This window comes from Stegodyphus dumicola, chromosome 2 (genome assembly GCF_044657685.1).
Source record: "Stegodyphus dumicola isolate Sdum_Otavi_A_Nest chromosome 2, ASM4465768v1".
In the NCBI taxonomy this organism is placed as follows: Eukaryota; Metazoa; Arthropoda; class Arachnida; order Araneae; family Eresidae; genus Stegodyphus; species Stegodyphus dumicola.
In genome coordinates this window covers 177414499-177440203 of record NC_140769.1, presented here as the reverse complement: position 1 = coordinate 177440203, position 25705 = coordinate 177414499, and the positions used below count along the sequence as shown (strand labels likewise).

General features: G+C 32.6%; 1 protein-coding gene and 1 long non-coding RNA gene across 5 annotated transcripts in view; one reads left to right on the top strand and one right to left on the bottom strand.

Moving 5' to 3' along the window:
• Positions 1-25705, top strand: part of LOC146998662 (uncharacterized) — a 192814-nt gene that overhangs the window by 138987 nt on the left and 28122 nt on the right. The window contains exon 3 of one of the 3 annotated variants that reach the window (XR_015039661.1): positions 13347-13386. The exons of the other annotated variants lie outside the window; for them this stretch is intronic. This is a non-coding gene — a long non-coding RNA (uncharacterized LOC146998662). The remainder of the gene's footprint in view (positions 1-13346; positions 13387-25705) is intronic. 3 annotated transcript variants of the gene reach the window in all.
• LOC118205589 (uncharacterized) overlaps positions 1-25705 on the bottom strand; it is a 153399-nt gene that overhangs the window by 116804 nt on the left and 10890 nt on the right. The window contains exon 1 of one of the 2 annotated variants that reach the window (XM_085811475.1): positions 18678-18875. The exons of the other annotated variant lie outside the window; for it this stretch is intronic. Within the exon in view, the coding sequence (XP_085667601.1) occupies positions 18678-18777 (100 nt within the window). The 5' untranslated portion in view covers positions 18778-18875. Of the gene's footprint in view, positions 1-18677; positions 18876-25705 lie in introns of those variants that run through there. 2 annotated transcript variants of the gene reach the window in all.

Below are 25705 nucleotides of genomic sequence, written 5' to 3'. Positions count from 1 at the left end.
TACTCTAAAAATCAAGCTAACCTAAAATAAGCAGACGGAATGAAATACGCAATTGAAAAAACTAATTATGAATCAGATAATAAAACAAATTTAATTTAGAGATTACTAGAAAAGTAGTCTGTTGGATAACAAAAAAAAGTTGAAATAAAAATCGCAATAATAATCAAAATAATGAGTCAAAATTATAAAAAATAAATAAAAATAAAAATAGTCAAAAGTCAAAAATTGTCAAGTTCTGTTTTCTTTCAGGTCAGAAACTGTCAAGTCAGAAACAAAATTTTGAAAATTTACTTTTTAAACTTCGAACTTTATTCCTTTTTTATTCCACTTACATATATATATAAACTAAACTGAGTGGCACAACAGCCCTTGTGGGCTACGACCTGTAGGGCCCCGAAATCTGCTTTCTTGACCCTGGGCCCCGGGATGCGTCAATATATGCCCTGGATAAGTGGTCAGCCTGTGGCAGGACCCCCGATGTTTAGTCCCCAAGCGAAGTTGGTACACATTTTATCGTCCACTCAAGGGATGAAAGGCTAAATATTACTCCTCAAGTCATTTGCTTACTATATATTTTATGTACTTTATTATTGTAACTATTCATCATTTACTTATATATCTGTTATGTTATTTATTCATTTTATTCCTTAAACATCTCCAAACATTTCCATATCAGACGAGAGTTTGAATAGTAATAAATGATCCAAAAACAAAGTTACTCTTTCTTGTGTCGTAAATTGTGCCCGAAGACCATTTTCACCTTAATTTTATCTTTAATTTTTCTACAGTTAAGATAATATTTATTTAAATGCTGTTCTGTTCCTCTCAGAACCTTTAGGAATTTTACATCTATTGAAAAATTTGATCAAAAAACTTATTATTGAAGTACTATTAAATTATTTGGTGTTGGCCAAGTTTCATTGATTAGCTCATAAAAGGGTAATGATTTTTATATTTCTGTAGCCCCAACCTTGTAATGAAGGTGCTCCTGAGAAATCTAAAAACCGCTTTGACTTTATGATATTTTGTTTAAATTTTTTTAAAGATTTGTTATTATTTTTTCTTCGGTAATTTATTTACTCCCTTGTTTAGACATTTTGTTTAATTTTTTTTTTCAAGTTTGTTTATTATTTTTTCTGCAATAATTTACTTACTCCTTTGCTTAGTCTTATACTACTGTTTCGATGGAATATGATTTTAAAATGTTCCCTTTTTATATGTTTTTTATATTTTTGCTAAACCGCAGCAGCATTCGGCGCGTGTTAGCTAGTTAACGGTTTATTAAAGAACCTTTATTAATTTAATTGCAAATCTAAATCACTTAAATTATAGAATTAAGGATAAATTAATGCAGATAAACTGCTTGAAAGTTTAGTCTTTATCACTAATCTCACTTGTCTGATATCAGAGCAAGCCCACGAAATTCATCCTGGCAAAAAGTAAAGATTGCGGCTGTCACTGGCAAGAGCCGTGGTCACTATACAGGTGACAGTACGACTTTGCTTAGTTCCCTCCCTAACTCTGAAGAAGAACACTCCGCGGGACGGTTTCGAAGGTCTTCTCTACCATCAACTTCTCGAGAGAATTTTGGGCTCGCCATATATTTAGAGTACCCCATGACCGGTTTGTAATCAGCATACGAATAAACTTAAAATTCAGTTTCTTTCCATTGATGAAAAAGTCCTTTTTTCTGACGCTTTATTACATAACGGAAGAGAAACTTGATATATTTACATTAAAATTTTAAAAAACGGTTGTAGACGCTTAAAAATTGGCCCGTACGTGAAAATGCAGTAATATTATTTCTCGTCAAATATGCACTAATAAGAACTTTATGAATAATTTGACATTTGCCTACCTTAGATTAATGTGGTGATATTTTTAATAGAATAATACTTTAGTAATAATAGACCTTACGAATCATTCAAAAATTGCTTCATAATATGAGTTTACAAACCTATTATAGTTTAGAAATAATTTAGATTTTTAATTTACAAGAATTTTTATACACAATGATTTGCAATACTGAATAACCTGCAGTGTTGTCAAGGAGTTTTTTTGAGTAAACCACGAAGCCATTTTTTTATATTTCTGAAAGGCGAGACAAAAGAAATAGAGGATTGATAGATATTTGAGAGCAAGTGTTAAGACATATATATATGTGCAGGTTATATATATATACTTCTCATTATTTATCTTCTATTACATTACTGTGATGATAATTACTTCCAAACAATAATTTAAAGTACATTTTAAGAAACATCAGTACTGTATTAGAAAAACAAATCTGATGCGGACACCGCATGAATTCCTTGTACGGAATTTTTAATTATACGCATTTTTTGCTGCATATCATTTAAACTTGTTCCTCGAATTTCATTAGAAATCAATTTCTCATTCAATTAATTCAGTTCTCACTTCGCTTCAAATCAAAAATACATAAAACCACAAAATATCTTCATTAAAAATTGAAAGATAGAGAAAAACATAAAACACCAAATACAGTTAAAACAATTTTTACAATTAAAATTAGGGTTTCTACCCAAAAAATAAGTAATTCGGTCAGCGTGCAAGAAGGCAGACTTTTCGATGCACAAAACTGAAAGTTTACTTTTGGTCTCACTCGGCAAAAAGACACCAAAGGGGCAGAAATTGACTTAATTTACTATTTTGCTAAGTTCCGTTTGTAAAAAAAAAAAAAAAAAAAAATTAGGCTTAGCTGCACTTAAACAATAATAATGATAATATATATATATTCATATACTTTCGGTGCGGCCGATTGCAACCCAAAAGGGAGGTGTATAGCTACATGTTATAGCAGTCCTATATACAAAATTTCAACGTTCTGTCGCTACTTGTTTTTGAGTTACGCGAGATGCATACATTACGTATGTATCTATGTGTCTCGCGTTGTTGATAATTTTTCAAAAATTGCATACAGATTAACTAAAGGCAAGAAACCTTAACCAGAAGATAAGAAGAACAACACAATTGAATCATTTTTTAAGTAAAAAATGCACAATTTACCGACATATAAGAGTAAAAAAGCCGAGTAACAGAATGGGTATATATATATATATATATATATTATATACCTCTTGAACTTTATAAACTGCAATAAACCAATATATCTGAAATAACCCTTGAACAGCCACCGCTTTAGCATTATTATTACAATTCTAAAATGATTGTGTTGCCAGTACTAATTATAATTATCTCATTATGTTAAAATGTTTATTAATTATGTTTATCTCCTATTTTTGTTGCACCAAATCAGATGTTCAATTTATCTTGTGAATCTCAAACTGTATTCCGACTATTTTGTAATCTACTTATGTCCTACATCATTATTTTAATTAAACACTGGATGCAGGGCATACTGTGGGATTGCACGATGTACCATAATAGGCAAACTCTAGACCTTTTGGAAAGCTTCAGTCTATGTAAATTCCTATAAAACTTGCAATCCCCCCCCCTTTTTTTTTAAGAGTTAGTATGGGAAGACATTACCAGTTGACCTATGGTACATCGCTGGTGTTCCCCATACTTTTACCTTTACCCTATATATATAATATTTTCAAACTCAGGAATTTAGAAGTGTTGATCCATTTCAAACTCAGAAGCAATGACCAGGAAATTGGAGGCGAAGGCAGATTAAATCTTCAGTTTTATTTTCAGCAACATGTAGCGGCTACACACAAGTCAGCACATTAAATGTGCCTGTTCCAAAAGGCTTACATTTTTAATAATTTTGTAGCAAGAAAGCAGAGCAGACGGACAGCAGAGCATCTAGGCCAAAGCAAGTGCGTAATGTTCAGGATGAAGTCTTAAGTCAAACTTAGTTAGTTTTGGTTCTCAAAGCATTTTGATTGGATAGCTAATATTTCTCTAAAATTACTATTGGCTTGCTAAGTTTTACTTCCATTTACATCATCATAATTACGTAAGAATCATATGACATAGAATAGTCTCGAAATGATGCAGTGCAGAGACGGGTTACTATTTTTGGAATAGAGAAGGGAAATTTACGTGGCTAATTTAATCTTTAAGATATTCTTTATTTTTCTTACATATTCCCCCCTTCAAGATGAAAATGGCGTAGCGACAGAGAATTCTTTTTAAAGAGAAAACGTTAAAGCACTAGCAAATGAAAAAGAAAAAGCATAAATCATAAAATTTTGATCCTGTAAAGTATAATTTATAAATATCAATTTTCTAAAATAAATTTTAATTTTTAGAGTCCTATTGAATTTTTCAGCATTTCAGTCCAAAAGTCTTTTTGTTTGAGAGTCACATAATCATAATTCTTCAGGGAAGGTTCTTGTTATCACAGAATATCACAAAATAAACTTTTACATAATCATTACTTATAATTAAATGTAATGCACATAAAGATTTATGATACTAATTTCCATACTGATAAATTATATTTTAACACCTTAAATATAATATGAATAACAGTTTCAGAAATTATGGTTTCACTCTTATTATCTTTTATTTACAATTCCTGATTTTACCAAACTGGAAGGCCTCGCAAAACTTCTAAACAAACATATCCATCAATAGGGCTGTCCTCTTGAGCTAAACAGTGTGTTCTCTGCACTGGTGGCCCAGGGTACCTAGGCAGTTACTTGAAAAGGCCTCCGTTGCTTGCATAAAGTAACTGGCCTTTGGTTCCTCAAACGCTGTTGTGTGTTGTCAGCTCTGGCGGCAGTTCCAAGTTAAATATTTGAACACAAAAATAAATACCAAAATACATACACCGAAAAAAAGACGCGCGTCATTCAATACAGAGGCGGAGAGGGAAGTTACTGGGCAGCCCCTTTTATGTGTAAGAAAAATAAAGAATATGTTAAAGATTAAATTAGCAATGTAAATTTCCCTTCTCTATTCTAAAAATAGTAACCCCTCTCTGCACTGCGTCATTTCTAGACTATTCTGCCATAGGATTCTTACGTAATTATGATGATGTAAATGAAAGTAAAACTCAACCAGCCAATAGTAATTTTAGAGCAATATTAACTATCCAATCAAAATGCTTTGAGAATTAAAACTAACTCAGTTTGATTTAAGATTTCATCCTGAACATTACGCACTTGCTTTCCACGCTTTGGCTTAGCTGCACTGCTGTCTGTCTGCTCTGCTTTCTTGCTGCAAAATTATCAAAAATGTAAGCCTTTTTGGGACAGGCACATTTAATGTGCCGACTTGTGTGTAGCCACTACATGTTGCTGAAAATAAAACTGAAGATTTAATCTACCTTCGCCTCCAATTTCCTGATCATTGCTTCTCAGTTTGAAATGGATCAACACTTCTACGCCATCTAAATTCGTGAGTTTGAATATATTACAACTGAGTCGACAGGATACATGTCCTGTGTGTTGGAATTTCAGTGGAAATGTCATCGCAGTGTCTGCAATAACCAACCATCTCTTCAAACTTCCATGTGTAACGGAAATTCATAATGGATATCGAGTATCTATGCAAGTCCAAAGGTGTCAAGTGAAAAAGAAGTGTGCAGCCATCTTTTGAATGTTTAGAAAACGTCGCAATATTAGAAACGTAACCGCAAATAATAAACAAAAATTACAGCATTTAAAAGTTTAAATAATAGTTTAACATGTAGCTCTCTTCAAAATATCTTTTCAAGTGATTCATGACATTATTTAATAAGCAAAGTTATTTACACAGAATTTCATTTAAGTCCAGAAATAATGAACGACACAGGAAGGAAAATTATTTTTATGAATGCATTAGATCGAAGAGACGCGACATTTTGTAACAACATATTTGAATTTGTAGAGTTTTTAAAATAAAAGTATCATCATAGAAGCTTTCTCTCAGTGCTTTATTTTCTTTCAGTCTGAGGTCTTTAATGTTTTACATAACGCTAGACTTAAAACTTTGCTTGTTATATAAATGTTTTCTGTAATCATAAATTTTATAACTCCATAAATTACTGATGTTTAAAAATTAAATAGTATCCAGTGGGTGCATACCGGATTGATTGCAACGAAAAGCTAAGTAACATGAAATCGTTTTTATTGAAGTTAATCGGTTTTTCCGAAAACTCCGCTGCTTTGGCCCATTTAAATAACTCACCTACCAAGCTTCAAGCGGAAATCCCTTCGCAAGAAACTGAGAAAATAATGAATTTAGAGGCAAAACTCGGAAGGAGGTAGATATTCATTAGTAGCATTAGGAAATACTACCTATCGTGGCGTAAGAGATCTGAGAAGTTCAATCTGGTCTTGAGACATCCTTTGCAAAATCAAGGAAATGATTAACTTTGAATTTTTTATACACATATTTTTTCGATTCTTTTCCGAAATGCGGTGCAAAGAGGTAAAAAAAATATAACTGGGAATTCATAGAAATTTTCAATGTTATTCCTTATTTGTCCTTTACAGCATTACCTTCCTGGAAAAAAAATCTATTTGAAAAAAAATTAAATAGAATGAACGCAGTTTTTCATGCATTAAATCTAGTGAAATGATTAACCTGTTGTTTCCATTCTTCTTAACTTTTTCTTGGTAATTCGCCAAATAACATGATAAGTTTGCATTTAAAAACGAAATTTGCTGTAAAGATATATTATCTTGTATTAAAAGTTTAATTTAAAAATCGTTTAATGATGTTTAAGAAATTTCTGCCTGTTTTATCCTATGCTTGAATTGCTTTTTTTCTTTTCAAAATTCAATAATATCCAGAGCTTTTCTCTATCCTAGGACAGCCGATCCGCTTAGAAAAAGTCCTAGGAAAAGTGTATATCGGCCTATTTAAGTCCTATCTAGGATTACAATTATTTCTTATCGCCTTAGGTCATGTTCCCCAAAGTCTTTTGGAAGAGAAAACGAACGAAAGAATTAAAATTGGAAGATAAACTATAAAGGAAGTAACATTTTGAGTGTTATTCTTTATATAATAATTCCAGGTATTTAATCTGTTTCTAAATTTTCGTATTTTTAATTTACGCTTGTCTTTAGTATTTGAAATGCATTTCATTTTTACTTGTGTTTCTTCCCATTATTTCTGCCTGAGGAGTATTGTCTAGAGGATTTCTGCATTTCGAACAAAAACTTCATTTCCAAAACATAATTTAATAATTTATTTCTAATACAAATATCAGTAATAGAGAATTAAGTTTGAAGATAATTTCGAGGCGATGAATCAGACTTTAAGATACAATAATATTCAAATATTTTAAAGGATTTTTCAAAATGCATTGGTTCTGCATTCTACCCGTTTCTCTTTTAGTAATAATAGAATCTATTTCTTTTTATGTGGTTTTGTTTGGAGTAACAACATTGTCATATGACTTCGCCTTCATGAATACAAATAAAAATTTATTGCTTGTTATTATATTAATGTATATTATTATATTATATTGCTTGTTATTATATTGTTCTATTAAACTGCTGTCAATTAACAACACTGATCGAAACTTTGCTGGACTAATAAGAAATTTAAAAGAGCAACGTTGGCAATAATATTTACATGAAAATTAATAATTTTATATCTTTATCTTTTAAATTTTGAAACATTAGATCATTAACCAATAAGAGACGTTTTAAACGTCTTACTAGCTATGGTCATCGGTGACGCATTATCCCACACTTTTAAAATATTTCATTTAAAGAAGGTAGAAAAAATAATTCATAGTCGTATGAAAATGAATTTCATCTACAAACTTTCGATTATTATATTAAAGGCCGTTTTACCGGTCTTTAATATAATAATCGAAACATGATTCAGGTAACATAACATTAAAGAATGATTCATGAAATTTTTTTTTCCAGTAAACGAGCACTGATTTCAGTTTTTATGTGATAAATGCTTGCTTTTTTTAACTTCTAATGATATTTTTGCATATTTTTACAGAGAATACATAATATAATTGAAATGGTTACTAGAAGGAATGATCAATTTAATTAAAAGGAGCCTGGATCTCAGTGAGTATTTAGAACTGCAATAATTCGGTGCAGAATAGATGAAAAGAAATCAAGTACTGAGATAAACAATTTTTTTTTCTGCTTCTGTGTCAAAATGTCTTGCAATCACAAGAATCTTGTGAGAATATTTGACTCATAATTAAAGTTTCTGGAGGTATCATAACGGTTTGGTCATATTTAGTTTCGATGACTGAGAACAACGGAGTGTTTACATTTTCGTATTCTCTGAACCATATTTAGATAATAACCATATTTAGATAATAGGGTGAGTATACATTGCAGTATTATTCGCAAGAACCAAGGACAAACACTGGAAAAGATTGTCTTCACGTGATCGCCTATACGCATTTAATAATGTTTGGTTTGGTTTATGTGAGTACGACAACCCTCAAGGGCTATCTGCGAAGGGGAAGGAGGCCTTCGTGGACGACGTTGGGAGGAGAACTGGTTCGTATACACGTTACACATTGGAAAAATCACGAAACCGCCCATGCAGCAAGCTCGTTTGCGGGATTCAAACCTCCGACCGAACTACTAGTGTTCAGCGACTCTACCGCTCGGCTGCTGGTAGGCCATTTATTAATGAATATTTATAACGTGCATGTTAATTTTATAACAGTTATTTTTAATTTTGAAACTCTTTTCTTTCAATTCTTGTTTCCCACTTACGACTCACTACCAGAATGAGTTTTTAGAATCGCGTTGAATGCAAATGAGTTTGAAGTAGTATGAATGAGTTAGAAGTTCAACTTACTTCGAAAGGGAGTGCTTAAGGAGTGTTTAGTGGCGCGTGTTTGCCTTCTGGCTACTTCGTCCTTGAATATATCACGCTCGGCCGTATTGTACGTTCCTGCTGATAATCTCCGGCTAGTTTAAATTAATGGCCAAATACGTTACATATTTGTGCTTAGCTTCGGCTAAGTGTATTTTAGTGTTTCTTATTTTCTTATCCTAATTTAAAAGTCTGAGTGGAGGCTTTCCTGCAAGCCCGAAAAGGGCCATCTGTTAGTATTTCTTTGAGTGAAAGAAAAGGTATTTTGACATTTCTCGGATCTACATTGTAAGTACTTAGATTTAAGTCGCTACTTAGTTCACTAGGTTCCTTGACAATTTTTATCATACATAAAGTAGTGAGGAACATTAAAACTTAAGGACACCAATTTTGTCTTGAGCGCTATTTAATCACATAGTAATATGGAGAATGATAAGCATTACATTTATTCCTCAAAAAAGGCGTTATTGTGTGAGTTGAAATAGGGTTAGTGAAGATCCCTTTGAGACTTTGAGAATAGGAAATATTGGGACTTACAGAATAGGATATATTAAAACCCTCTAAGCGGCAAGGCCGTATATATACGGCCTATAATATTATTTGTGATATCTGTAAGAACGTATTAATACGTGCATATTAAAATATGTCAAAGAAATTAAGGCAATATATCAAAAGTACACAAATCCAGGTATGTAAATACCAGGAGAATTTTTACATTAAAATAAAAATAATTAATTTGTTCTCATAGTAGTTTTGTGAAAGCTGTGCTTTCTTATCGAAAACCCTGGCCGCTCAGAGGGTTAAAGAGCTGACAAAGCTCGTTATTTCGAAAACTGTATAAAATGCAAGATTATTTTGGCAATCTTATTAGACCTTACTTCATTATAATTTGAAGACACCTTGCGATGACCATCTATAAACTGTTTTAAAGGTTACCTGGGCATATAAACTTAGAAGCCATATAATAAAATATTTTTTGATCACGTTACAACATTTTAAGTAAATCAAGTTTGAAGGAAGAGATTATAATTTAATTAAAATACGCAGAAGCAAATGAGTTTCTAGAGCTTTGTGTCACTCTGACTTCCGTTATATGAATTTTGTTTTAGACTTGCGTATAATGTAATTTGCTTAGTAGACATTATATATTTTGTTCAACAGAAAATACTCTTAGTATAGCTTTTTAATGTGGTTATCATTTTAACCTATAGGGTATTTCTTCCGCCTTCTTAGTGTGCCTTCATGGTATGGTGATCTGCATGTTGGGGGTGTATTCCAGAGGTTCGTGGTTTGATTCTCGAGAAGGCGTTCTCATTTTTCATCAATCTTGTTCCAAAAAATACCTAATGTCTCTACAATATGATAACACGAATGACTTCAGTAATGGAAAGTGAAGAAAAATAGTACTATACAAGTTACGAAAAAAATCCCTTCTGAATCCATTTGAATCCATTATAAGATGGATTTTGGAAAAAAAGGATCCTTCATTCTGTCCATACGTACAGATGTCATGCAAAAAAATCTTTTGAATGGATTCGATAGTGGTAAAAATGAATATTTCCGTTAAAATATGATGCCTGAAATTTTTCGCGATTACAGTACTTCCTTTAATTTACACAAGGAAGTAAAAAAAAAAAAAAAAATGATCATCATGAAATATCATACAAGGTCTGTAGTGAGGAAGTGTAAATTTTTGTAGTGAACATACTTGTAGTGAACAACTGTAAATGAGCAGAACCTCTGGAGTTTAGAGATTTAAAAATGCAAATGAAGAAAATTTAAAGAAATCACTAGAGGACGGCGAGAATAATATGAGTATTATACTATTTTATGCCTGACATTTATGTTATAACGAATCACTGTGAGACACTGTATGCTATAAAATTACTGAATAAACAAACTGAATTCAAGACGTTATCATTTTGTGTAGTATTCATCATATTTCTTAAAAGAATATCAGCACTCAAAAAAGAAAGAATACAAAAGTTTTGTTTAGTTTATTTTGGCAAAGCGCACTACGGCTATCTGCCTAAAGGGAGAGATGCTTTTGTGGAGGACATTCTAAGGAAAAATAGCTCATGAAGATGCTACGCATAGGGAAGAACAGGAAAACGACAATCAACGAGACCGTTCGTCTGGATTCGAACCCAGATCCGAACTAACAGTGTTCAGCAATTTCCTCTGGTGGGCGCATAAAAAGAAATCAGGCATTGTTCAGGATAAAAAATGAAAAATCTCTTATTATAATTGTTTTAACAACATTCTTCTCTTTTTTACATAATTACTGCAATTAAAACGTCTTACGTAATTTCGTTTTATGCAGCATATAGTATAGAATGATTAGTTTTTTTTAAGCCTAAAAAATGAAGAAAGCCCTTGCCGGGACTCGAATACGCGCTCAATCTGCTACCGTTACACCACGAAGACATGCTGGAAGGTGGACCAAAAGGATCTTGGAATATTCGTGTTTTGAGGTTATCCGTGCATGCCCATGCATTGATGAATTCAGATTAATCTTGAGTATAATGCCTGTTATCTTTTTTATAATGTGTAGGATTCCCCACTGTGTAATTCTAAGTTACAGTTGAAAGTGAAGAAGCTTAAGAACTAGTAAGCGAATAATCGCCTGAGTTCGTGTACATTAAACAAAAAGTAAGAAGGGTGAAATAACCCTTTATTATTCCAACTAAAGTTTAACAAAACTCCGTCTTGGTGTGGTACAATAAAGCCGGCACTTGGGCTTGAACTTAAGAGACAAACAATTAAACTAAACTAATCTTAACTAAAAAGATATAGCCGAAGCTATCAAAATTCTAACAGAGTTGGCCTCTTAACGTTAATTAGCTGCGAAGCTATCAAGGGCCTAAAGAACGGCCCAGCGTAATAATAGGTCACAAGCTTTTTATTAAATAAGAGCTTAAGAGATTAAATGGGTTATTTTAAACAAAATTGAAGGAATACTTTTTAAATAAAGTAAGTAAGAGAGAGTACCTTAAAAAGGCGGACGCGTGCAGCCAGAATATCTGGTATCTTTCTCTTTAAGACTGTAGAACTTCGCGGTTATATACCGCTCTTCCTCATTAGCATTCAGACGGGATTCTCAAACTAAGTTCTGGCCGGAAGTGGTAAGTTAAAATTAAGAATCGACAGGAAAAGAAATTTAACTCAAAATTTAACTGTTAATAAAATTAACATAATCCTTTCAAGTGTTCTCTTCCCCCTTCTTACAACTTACCATATTCCAAGAATACAAAGTATAAATACTTATTATGGGCAAACTGTATCTTTGTCTGATGTTTATATTATCAATAAAGTCATAAAATGTCGGCAAGACCATTAAGACTTAAATAATGGAGTAAGCAGAAATTATATTCTCAGATTTACTAATTTACCTACTAATGCTCTTATTCCCACGAAATTCATACGTCAGGTTATATTATTATAAGAAATGCAACATTTAAAAATATTATATTTCTTAATAGCATTTAGCTGTTTTTCAGTTGGCTAGATTATTGACAGAATATTTGCTGTCTGAAAGGTAAATTCCATACTGAGATTTAACGCTTATCTGCTAAGGCAAAATCTCATATTGGCATTAATTATTATATTGACACTTACATTACTCGGATAATTGAGAAAAGTATATTAACTGAGTGTAACGTCTGCTTCAGTTAGGGAAGTTCTCTATAGATCTTCGATCTGTGTATTTTATACTAAGAATAAAGCTTTATAATAGAAACAAAATTCTATTTCAACGTATAAATTGTAACTTTTTTCCGTCCTTTCTATATTTCTGTACTTCTAATTAAAGTAAACCCTTCGTTTCATTTGATGACATTTACCGATATAATTTTTGTGGGATTATTTTCTGTTTTGTATCTTAGGAAACTGTGTATCTTAAAATTTAAAATTTTTATAAATTCTTTTAAGTTCTTTATAAGTTATTTTATATAGTATACGGATGAGGTATGTCCCCACGGAAAAAAGCAATTCTGAGTTTGGATGAATTCATACAATTCAGTGGCCCACCAGCGGCCGAGCGGTAAAGTCGCTGAACACTGGTAGTTCGGTCCGAGGTTCGAATCCCGCGAACGGGCTGGCTGCATGGGCGTTTTCGTGGTTTTCCCCATGTGTAACGTGTATACGAGTCAGTTTCCCTTAGAAAGTCCTCCACGAAAGGCATCCCTCCCCTTAGGCAGATAGCCCTCGTGTGCTTTGCCATAATTAAATACACACACACATACAATTCAGTTAAAAGATATCATTTTCAAGGGGTTTGGTTTAGTTTACTATGGCAAAGCACACTAGGGATATTTGCCTAAGGGGAGAGATAGCCTTCGTGGAGGAATTTCTAAGGGAAACTGTCTCGTATACACGTTACACATGGGGAAAACCACTGAAATAGAACCCAGGTTGGAACTACTAGGGTTCAGCGCTGGTGGGCTCGTTTTCTAGGGCACCAGTTAATTTGAAAGGGAGAAGAGTTCCCCATATATATTTTAACTTCCTTTGAACACTATAATAATATTTATTAATGAGATTTATTTTTAATTCGCTTCCATTATTTTGCTTCCTAAAGTATTTTGCATGCAATGCCTGAAAATCCTTCTCATTATTCCTAGGTTATGAAAAACAGAAAAATAAGCAATATAAAAATCCCAGGTGGGTATTTTTTAAGTAAATACTTATCGTTAAAGTCTAAAGATTTATATTTTTCAATCCTTAAAACAGTACAATGATTTCATTAAATTTGCTGCAAAACTTCCTTAGTGCTTAATGTTTTCGCAGTTTTCACCCGAATACAGTTTTCCCGAAGTTTTATTTAGATCTGTGGTTTTGTTTGGGTTAAATGTCGAAGACAGTTTTTGATCCATTTTTCAACAAATGATTTTCTTAAAATTTTCCCCACATACATATTTGCGATAACAGTCTAATATTTCACAATGTACAGAGTTTTTTAAAGTTTAACACTGAAGCGAATTTTTTCGGATTTCTTTGCTTTTGCGGGTTTTTGCATAACCATCAAAATAATCTCCGCAGAATTTTAAAGTTTCGCCATAGGCTGCATCGGAAAATAATTTACCAAAAGAGACTAGCTCGGATATTCTTACTTATATAGAATCAATGTAATTTACCAGTTTTGAAGAAATTTTACCAGACTAGTAGATGAGCTGTTAGCTGTTAACAAGGATTTATTTCGGAGACAAAATTACTAAACAGGAATTGAAGTGAATCGAATGTAATCTTACAGATAAGATGATACTCAAAGAAATGATATTCCTAGAAAATAATTTTCATATGTTGTTGTTGTCTTGTCCATATTACATGGAACAATGTTTGCCACAGCCTACTCCGAAGAGACGTTGGACTTCTATTTTCCGCCCCCAATTTTAAGGAAGAGCATCACGTGGGGGTATCCGGGGGTCTCCCACCTTCCTCCCCTTCCACCAATCCACACAAGAGAACTTTCGGCTCTCTGCATATTTAAAATGCCGCCATGCCGCATCGACACTATACATTTACAAACATCCATGTCTTCTCCAGGATTATTCCGTACCGTAGTAAGTTCCCCTAACCCTATACCGTCTAGGCGACATAATTTTCATACTTTCAGATACAGTGATTTTATTTCTTCAATACATTTTATCGTAGCCGCCCAACCAGGATAGTGGTTAGCACCGCTGATTGCCGTTCCGAAGGGTCCGGATTCGGATCTCGGAAAAGGCATAAATGCTTGTATAGTGACAGTGCGGCATGGAGGCCTTCTAAATATGCAGCGAGCTGAAAGTCCTCTCGAGAGATTGGTGTTAGGGAACGAGGGGTAAGCGACGCTCTGGCAGGTCTTCCCGAGGTGCTCTCCTTCAAAACTGGGGATGCAACTGAGCAAAGTCGTACTGTCACCTGTCTGATGGCAAAGGATCTTGCCAACGACAGGCGCAATCTTGCTTCCTCGGAATTTCGTAGGCTTGCTCTGATATAAAAAAGGCGAGATTATTCACAACAACAACAAGAACATTTTATCCTTATCTGAAATAAAGTGTTATGAAATAGAAATGCGAAAGACACTGAAGTTACACGGCTCTAGTTAAGTGCACTATCTATTACAGCATTCTTAGTCATATGCAAATAAAAAGCTTGGAAGTTTTATGAAAGCACATTATTGAGACATCTTTGTAGAAGTGGTAGCGTAAAAATTATCATTATACATAAGAATGATTACATTCAGACTTAAGTGGATTTGAAAACTTAGATTTAAAAGCGTCATTGTTAGCAATGCATTAGGTTTACTTTTAATCAGATGTGACCAAGAAAGCTGTGGTAAAAAAATATTTTACTTTTAAATCTTTACTTTTTAGTCACATGCATGGATTACACATCGTGTTCTTAGAAGTCCTTACTCGGCTTTTATTTTTGGAACTATTGGTCATAAATGTATGCTTACCCTTACAAAAATTTTTAAAGCAGTGATTCATGTTTTGGCTGTTTTAAATTTAAATAAATAAATTTTGTAAAAATAACGAAATCTAAATTTTTGTCCCTATACTTACGAAAATTCTCTTCTCGTTATAAAAAATAAAACACAGAATGTTTAGCACCCATACGACAAAAAAAAAAAAAAAAAAAAAAAAAAAAAAGATTTAATTTCAAAAAAATTTGTGATTTTTGAACGTATACGACATCATATACTCAATTTACGTTGGGGAGACAGCTAATAAATAAACTGAAATCATTGGAGGTGGATACTTTCGCCCTTAAATGTCAATCAATGACATTGTTTGTGATTTGCTAGCGTCTTTAGTTAATAATTTCGTTATATTTTTAATCCAAAAGAATATTTTTCAATTGATTTATAAGTTTTGAAGTCTGAAAAAATCAGAAACCTTTTCCTAAAATACTATTTTATTCTTAGTTGTTCAAATACAAACATTTCGCAAACATTGTTTAAATACAAACATTTCGCAAACATTGTTTGAATACAAACATTTCGCTCTTCAGATTGTGTACTATTCCAAGTATAATCTCTGATTCTAGTATCAAATATCTGGGTCAATTTTTGTCACACGTGAGTCGTACTTCGAGGCATTTTCTCCTTCTTTCCAGCAAGCCTTCGTAGTGTAACGGTAGCACACTCGACGCGTATTCGAGATGTTCAGGTTCGAGCCCCGGGGAGGGTCTTGCTCAGTGTTCATGTCTCGTGCATCAAAAAACCTAATAACACTACAGAGGTACCCTACCTAAAAAAAAAGGAAGGTGGACAATAATTCGTCATCACTAAGATCTGGCGACTAGATCCCCTAATCTCCAGTCGCCCTTAAAAAAGGGGAGTATATAAGGCATTTTCTACTCCTTCCAGCATTCCTTCGTGGTGTTATGATAGCACACTCGGCGGGCATTAGAGAGTTTACCAAGGTTGAACCAAGTTTGAATCCCGGCGAAGGCAGTGTTCATCAAAAAATCTAATAGCTCTACAACTTTTTTGTTTTATTTTTGTAACGAGTACGAAATGTTTCTAAACATAAGTAAAAGTACCGAAGGAACGTATAACGAAGTTATATTTCGTAATATTTATAAAATTGATTTCTTTAAACTTAAAAATGCCAAAATGGGAACATTTGCGTAAAACATATTTGCAAGTGAAAGTATCTGCCTCCAACCAACAGTTAAAAAAATATACGCTGGTAAAGACTTTAAGTGGTCACGGTATAGTATAATGGACCAAAAAACATGACATATAAACATAATTATTAAGTTATATTTTTTTACAAAAGACTCATGCAAGAAGTGCATGATAATTTAGTTTTGGCATATTTTTGAATTTTTCATATCTTATATTTAATTTGCATTGCTTTAAAATTTTTATTACTTTGAAACTTCATAAAATAACTCTTTCACTTAATGAATTCCACTTAATGAATTCACTTAATGAATATATTCACTTAATGAATATATTCTATTCATTAAAACTGTTGCTCTTTTACTCATTTTCATGTAAAATTGATACCCCGGATTTTCATTATAATTTAGCTACGAAAGTATCACAAAACTATCAAAAGGTATTAAATTACTCAAATGCTCAGATAATAAAATAAGAGATTATAGAGTATTACGTATACAAAAGTAGATGGCAATCCGTACACGCATGCAAAAAATATTATCGGTACATTCGGACCCAGAAGAAAAGAGATAGCCCTCGAGGCTTTGCCATAATCACACACACACACACACACCCAGAAGAAAAGAATACCTTACTACAATGAAAAGAAAATTTAAAGTAGCAGTTTCTAGAGAGCTAGCAATTTATGGTTGATTCTGAATCATATTTTGAGACAGAAATTCAAAAGAAAGGTACAAAAGCAATACAGAAAGCGATTTAAATGCGCAAGAAAATAAATGTATAGGTACTTCAATAGACCGAAACGTAAGTAAATGCTTTAAATTATTTGAAAACCAGTCAGTATCTGAGTCAGTACTTCTGCCAACTAAATATATAGTTTTACGTATTTTACATCGTAATGACTAAGCAACTCATACAAGTATGTAACTCAGTATCTATGCAACTATACAACTAAATAAATGTTTTTAAATTTCAAGAAACTAATTTTGTAAAAATCACGAAATCTTAAATTTAACTTTTTATATATTTTTTCGATCCAGTCACACACACATAAGTTAACATACAGGTGGGAGATGTAAAACGAAAATTTAGGTAGAGGTACCTATTACAGGGCATTAGGAACATCTTTTATTAATTATGCTGATGGTATGGGTATCTGTAAAACTATTCACATAAAAGCTTAGGTCAAACGGTGAATACTCCATCATGAGCAATACTGCTGCAATCTATAAGAACTAATGCATTATTAACAAGTTTTTGATATCGTTTTTAAATGCCTCACGCACTTTGTTACTCTCGTTATTATACCATTAACATTATAGCAAGAGAGTTTTAAGACAACTCTTTAAGTCTTGGTAAGCATTGAAAGGGAAAATGAAAAGCAAAATGCGAGTCGCAATTAAATGCGTGTAAAATAAAATATCTCTCTTCATGACCAGACATGAAAAATCGGAATGTAAACTTTCTGATACTTATTACGAAGAAAATGCTGATAAGTATTCCAGAGTTAGGTAACGTTAACTAAACACTAAGAGAACATTAACTAAAACGTTTATTTGTATAAAAGTAGCACTGTTTCTATTCCTAAAGATGTGTTATAAAAACTTAATAACTTCGACTCATAGTGTTATTTTTGACTTGTATTACCTTTGAGACATATAAAAATAGGATTATAAGTTTAAATTCTGAATGTTATCGCAGTTGAAAAGAGATTTACGATATGATGTACTTGATGAATTGAATGCTAGTATGGAAAAATAACCTCTGTATCTTGGCATCTTAAAAGTATTTTATTTAAAGGTGAATACTTGTTTATTTTCTTTCTTTTTTAATTCCGAATTTCTTCAAATCTGTGTTTTCACGCCTTTAGAAAACCATTTGCTCTGTTTATGTTGCCCTTTCCCTTACATCTTTTTAGGATATCTTATCTTTACATATTTAATTTTGTTTAAAAACTAAAGTTCTATTGCGCATATAATGAAATCGTTTCGTACTTTGCGAATCCGTTTTTCAGTTTTTTGACAAAACATTAAGCAAATCTTTAAATAAATAAAGAAAATATATTTTGGAGTTTCTGTTCCTTCTAATACACACAAAAAAATGCTAAATACTTCATTTAAGTTGAGAAAGAATTAAAAAGTCATATATTTACAATTTTTTCATGTTTGTTGGCAAAAAGGTATAGGTCATACCAAATGGAAAAGAAAATTTTTAAACAAAGCCGCATAAAAACAATGCATTTTAAATCCAAATCTCGCATTATTTTAGATTTCCTCACGAAATGAACATGATTTTTTTACGCAAGCTTCTTTACACACACGACGTTCATCACTCTTACCTGTAATTTCTTTCTTATTTTCGTTTTCTTCGGGATACTTGAGCTGTTTTTCGTATGATTCCGTTGGAACGCACACCACAAACCACACACCACCGGACATTTTTGTTCACGAGATTGTTTTCTGCAAACAACACGCGACACAAAGCTCGTTGAGGCGGCTAACCTGATCCACGAGTGATGATCCTCGTTGCTGATGCCGACAACAGGTCTTTTTTTGTTACACAAATTCACTTTCTCCGGACTACCTTCCATGCAACGATTACATTATGGAAAGGTTACCATTTTGGCGATCATAATCGCCAATTTGCGAAAAAATGCATATCTTTTTAGGTATTATTTCATGTACCGCATAATAGAACAATGGGTGACTCTCACGAATAGTCAAACTGTTACCTGTTCATGCAGAATGTTTATGTTTGGTCGCTATGCTGTCAGAGTTCTGACAACCGACTCTTTTATTTTTGAATATCTCTAACACTAGAACAAACTGAAATGCTTTATAATATGCACAAATCTCAAGAAAATTTATGGAACGCAAATATTTTGTTACATGAAATTATTCAAGACTGTTTCTAAACAGGGATGTTAGAAATAGCTTCAGTAAGGTAATTTTGCTCTTCTTACATATGCGCTAGTCTCGATTTATTGCTAGACCTGCTAGGAACAGCGTGCTGCTATTCTACCATAACATAAGCTCTCTAATCCATTTTTCAAACTATAAATATTACTTAGCTTATCAATGAAGAAAAAGGGAAAAAAAGAAATCACTCAGAAACTTGTCTCTAAATAATATTTAGATCGATTGATAACAGGATTTTTAACCGAATATTTGCTGTTTGAACCTCGACTGCCATTCAGTGATTTCATTGTTATTTGCACCGCCCAGACGGTAAAGTGGCTAGGGAAGCCTACTGATGTACCGAAGGGTACAGGTTCGAATCTCGGAGAAGGCATGCTTGTAAAGTTTCTTTGAGGCATGGGGGCAGTCTAAACATATGGCGAGCCGAACGTCCTCTCGTGTGGACTGGTAATAGGGTAGGGGGAGGAGATCCTCGGTCTACCTCTCCCTCCTCAGGTTCGTCTGGGTACCCCACAGGGGGAAGAGGCACAAGTCATTAGTGTAAGTCCTAATAACATCGGGCAGTCGGCACCCCGTGTGGTATTGGCAGGTAGCATTTCTGATGACCAGTCAAATTTCCAAGCGTGCTTGTTCCACCGTTCTATTTCTCAAAGCTGGGGTGGAAATACAAGTCCAACCTGAGGCCCTGGAGACCTTGCTTCCATGTTATTCATGGGCAAGACAACAACAAAAATAACATTGTTATTTATAAGAAGAATATATTGAGAGGTGACCTTATGAACATCTTTAGCTAAGCAATTTCAATGTTTTTAACACGATACTTACGTCTCACAGCGCGTTCTTGTGAATTATTTCCTCATTTCTCATATATATATATATGAACTGTTTGCCTCATTTCATCTTACTGTACCAGCGTGTTTCAATACAATTCCGCTATTCACTGATATCTTAACATCTTACATAAAATTCAAAAATTTAATTATAAATGAAATTATAAAATTGGTATAATTATATAATAATAATAATAATTTATTTGAGCAAAAACATTTAATTAAGTACTGGATTTTTGACTACTGAAACATTAGAATTAACCTAAATACTTCTGTTATACATTTATTCGAATCCATTAGAGAACAATCGCGAAGTTCAGTCTATTGGCATAACGATCAGAATTTATGGTTATTACTAAAAAGTGTAAAGTTTTAATAATTTATAAGAAATGCATTGTGAAATTCATTACAGTAAAACTCAACGGAATATTGTGAGTGCATTTATAAAGCTTTTTCTCCAACATTTTGTATGACGATGCGGACAATCATCGTGTGCTGACTCAGTCAACAAAAGGGCCGCCTCTGCAGTAGGAAAGGTGTTTTGTATTTTAGAATTAAAAAAAAAAAAAAAAAAAAAAAAACAGTATCACCGAAGCTCAATGCAAATTTTGAACAAACCTCAGAAACTCATTTCGGTAAGAAATCTATTTTAAGTTGATAAAACCTGTGGGTTGTTTCTTTGGAACTAAATCTCGTAAGCAGCTTTTTATATCTGAAGCACCATTTGATCATTGCCTTTTAATAAATTTCTAGAAAATCAGCAATGCTAAATAAGCCTTTAACTTGAAATCGTAGCATTTCAAAGCCTATGGTTTGAAAATTTTTCCGGACGTGCCTAAAATTCAATTTGTGAAAGTTGCAATTGTCGCAGTATCTAGATGAAAATGATAAAAACAAGGCTTCTCTTTTGCAGACTTGGCCATCTGTTAGAGTAGAGCAAGGTTGCGTAAGCCGTACCCAAGAAAAAATAGGTATAAATCATAGAAACCATAAAAAGTAAAAATTACGTGTGGTAATAATATCTTGTGTTGTTTTTGCTGATATTTATTACAATACAAATTCTGTACTTGGATAAAAATAATAAATATTTATGAACACCAACTTGATATGACTTAGACAATCGTATTACATATATAGCTCAAGTCGTAATATGTTTAAAATTAAACAAATTTTAATAAAACTTTCTTTTTCTCAGTTAGTGTATTTATGCAACAAATTACAACAATTGATGACAAAGATATTTTTTTATTTTCTTGTCAACTCCAGCGTATTAAGTCGTGTACCCATCCTTTGAATTTTAGGCACTGAATATATCTATTTTTGTGGTCTTCTTTTTAATTATTACAGGGAGATGAACACGATGTGAAACATTACGGTTAACTAGGGGGTAACTCTGCCGGAAGAGGCGCAGTTGGCGTAATATTACACCTCATATTTAAAAGGTACTACTTGCCCAACATGCTCGCCTACGTCGCTACGTGGAATATTGGGAAAGATCTTCATACCTGCATACACAACCTATCTAATAGCTTTTCACTTATTGATTCATTTTTATTGGTGGAGTTCTATACCAATAGACATAGGTAGAGACATCAGTAGAAATTAAAATAATAAGTAAATGAAATTATTTTGTGCAAAAGTTAATAAATTAGGTTAATCCAACAAGTACTGTTTGAAGGTTAAGTGCTTTAAAACTATGTATTGCTTAAAAGTAAGGAAAAATAATTTGTTCATCATGGAGATTACGTGGATCATTACATTTCTGAAGTAATCAAAATGGAAACTGTGGGAAGTGTATGGAAACTTAAATGAGAATAACTTAAATCAATAAATAAAGTAAAACTGTGCAATAGAAAAATAGATGAAAAGAGTTTCAGTTAGAAAAGAATTTAGTCTTTCAGAATTTGAAGTTCTGTGTGACTGGTAGTTGCATATCTTTATCATAAAGACGTAAACACTGTTAACGGAGAAAATATTATAGTCAAACAAAGAGGTACTGAACCAGAAAAAAAGAATGAAGAACTAGTTTAAGAGAGTCAGGTTAGAAATCTGGAATAAACAAAAATAAAATGAATAATATGTTAAACGTGAAATTAAATAAATTTCAGTTTGTAAGTAGTAATGAAAAATTCCAAGAATTTAAAACTCCGAAAAAAATTACACATTTGAAGTACATCCAATCATGTTCAACTGGTTTTTGTCCTACAATAGCAAATAGGTTAGCAATAAAGTTTGAAAAAATTTAAAACAATTAAAAATTAAAGATATAAAAGTTTAAATAAGAAATGCAATATAGTCTTTGTATATAGATTTCATCCTAAGACCGGAAAGAAATTGTAAGCGAAGCAGGAAAAGTAGGCCTACTAATTTAGAAACGATTCTTATAGAAGTTAAAAATATAGAACATGAAATCTTACATATTTTTACTATTTTATTGCAAAAAAACGCTTCATGGAAATTTGTGAATTTAATTTATAAACGACACTTAATTATTCAAGTCATAGCTGCAGTGTTTTTCAACGAATCGGTTGTGCTTGAGGCTTGCAGCAAATATTTCCTTTAAGTTACAATATTTTATATTTTTTAGGATACGAAATCCCAGAAATGAAAGCAATAAACACTTTTAAGAGGTTTTCATGTTATTTAAAAATAAAAATAACCTATTACCATTTATTGCTTCATATTAGAGTTACAATTAAGCGCTACCATTAAGCTCCAAATAAATGAATTCAAATATTTACTACAAGTTTACTGTTTATGTTGTTACTACTATGCAAAATTTACTTCTTTTTGAGACTACTAAGGTTGCATTAAAAGAGTTACATCATTCAATTTTTAGTCCCTTGCTTTTTGAATGTATATGAAGTAATAATTTTGTTTTTAAAGAAACTAAATTTTTTAAAGTGTCCTAGTAAAAGGCACCGTTATTTTTAATAAAAATAATTATTCTCGCAACACGCAATAAAAACAGTCAAGAATCTCTGTCATAAACCTAAAATCCCTGTCCGAGGTTCGAATCTCAGTGAGAGAAGAGCTGTTTTTTTTTCTGGAGATGGAAGATCCACTCTGAAACCGATTCTCTTTACTAAACGAATAATCAGCGCTCCAGAGGAAACGGAACACAGTTCTTTAACAGTTCATCGAGAGCTGTTGTTGGGAAGCTCTCGATGGACAAAAAAATTTATTTTCTGTTAGTGTAAACACTAGCATTCTTATCTTTGTTATTTACCGAAAACGTCTCTGACCTATTTTTTATGTGTGTACGTGCGTTATGTATACATACGTGCTTTTGGTTTGCTTGCGCTCCATACAGTATTTAAAAAACAAAACATTAAATACACCGATGCATCTCAGCGAAACTGATTCCCCCCGAACACGTTTGCAAACGAATAGAGGTTTTTTTTTTTTTTTTTTTTTTTTTTTTTTTTTTTTTTTTTGTTTGTTTGTTTGTTTGTTTGTTTTGTTTTGTTTTCATCTGGCAGTGCAAGGATCTATTCAAAGTACGCAGATTACAGGAACTAGTTACTCGGATTTCTAGCTGTCAGTTCTCCGTCTCTAGTCGCAGATTTCGGGCCTTGGGAGTCGCGATTTTCATCGCTCTTGCTCTATCTGCTAATCTGATTCCGACGGATTTCTCTTGCTCCAGCCGCAAATCTGGCTCCTGCGGAGTCTTGATTATTTGCTCTTTTCGCTTCCTATGAGCTGTTCCTTTGAGTTCCCATTTCAATTCTCTGAACGCTGTGTCACAGTATAGCTACGTCTATTAGGTATGACCTTTTTATACCATCTTATTGCAATATTTATGTAAAATAATAAATTATATTTTTATTTATTTACTTATTTTACTACGCCTTTTAATCAAGAGCTGTGAATTACTCTTCAGTCTTCTTTAGAGTTAGTATATATTTATAAACATAAATTTTTTCATTTAACGTACTTTTTCAAGTTGCAGAACAAAATCTGGACCCTACAGAATAGAAGAACCTCGAGCGATATTTGGTATCATTTTGTCAAATTAAAGAAAAGAAAGAAAAATGCCGGTGTTGTCAACAAACAGTTTCCTATTCTTTGAGATCTGCCGCCGATCTAAACATTAATTTTTACTCTGTACTTCGTAGTAGCAACAAAATGTCAATTACATTAATAAAATAATGTAATCTTTAACAAAAGCAAGTTTAGTTTTCACTATTTTTTAACTTTTAGCACTTTTTTATTCCAGAATTTTTATTGCTGTTCTACGTAGAAAGATTTTTAAGGAATATCGAAAGTACGATTGAAAGAAATCGGTCCAGAGAGTGAGCGGTTTGGTTGAATTGATTCTAGCGATCCCATTTCTTGTTCAATTCTTTCTGCTTTTCCCACGTCTTTGCTCACCGCTCTTGATCCACGCCTGTTCCAAGCGCATTAAGATCATTATTAGTGGGCGGTGAATCGTTAAAAGAAACTGAGTTACTTCAATGAGCAAAGGGTTCCGATTTGATCCTCATCTCTAGTTTTCTCACGCTTCCGGCTTCAGAAAAATTTTAAATAGACTCCACAGTGGGCACCTGACTAAAATGCAATGGACGATAACTCGTTACCCCACAGTTCTCCTTCCTTGCAGTTGTTTTTTATGTAAGAGAGAATTTTAAAAATTTTGTTTAGTGAGTACCTTCGTGGTGTTATTGGAAGTACGTCCGGTTAGCAATCGGGAAGACCGAACTGCTGATTTTTCATGTTTCTCGACTTGAAAAAAAATCTAATTATTCTACAAAGAATACCGTATACGATTCTTCCTCTGAATTAAACTACGCAGCTTTCAAGAAAATTTCCATAAACCTCGGGACTGAGCGATGACGTGACGAAACGAGGCATAAAGGAAAGTCTCAAAAATAAATTTTACCTTAAGTCATAATTAAAAAAGTTTTAAACAATAGTTAAAGTCTGTATATAATTTTTAAACAATATTAAAAATACACTTATATTTTGGATACAAATCTAGGAAATAAATAAAGAAAGTATGAAGTAAACAAAACTATTTATTACGAAGCCGTATAGCACATGACGTTAGAAACATTTTTTGTTAGCTACAATAATGCTCAAAATTTTTAGGAAAGTTATTTAGATGTTCGAACTAAATACATTTTAAATTATGAAATTTATATATAGATGATTAAGAAATAAAATAAAGATGTAAATTAATAAGGATTTGTTTGTTTAAGCTGCTCAGTTTCTTAAGCAATTACTGTTGAATTAAATTTGACAGATAAATTAAAGCATTTGCTCTCTTCTGAATAAGTGTACACTGGCTATTTGCCGCGGCTACTTGCGAGCTTTCGTGAAATATATATTCAAAATCTTCTCTTTCACACAATGGCAATATTTTGTCATTTGTAGGATGGGGTAACATAACAATCATAAAAAGGCATAAATTTGGAAAAGAGTCAACTAATGACGTTTCTATTACAAAAAGTATAAAAGATATGCCCAGTTTTTAAAATAATTAAATATCGAATAATAAGAGGTTAGCAAATAATTAAGGAACCAAAAATTCTGCTTCAAAAGATTCTATTCTTAATATAGAAGCATTTTCCATTCGTGATATCAAAGCATCGGAAGCATTTTGCCATTCATTAAAC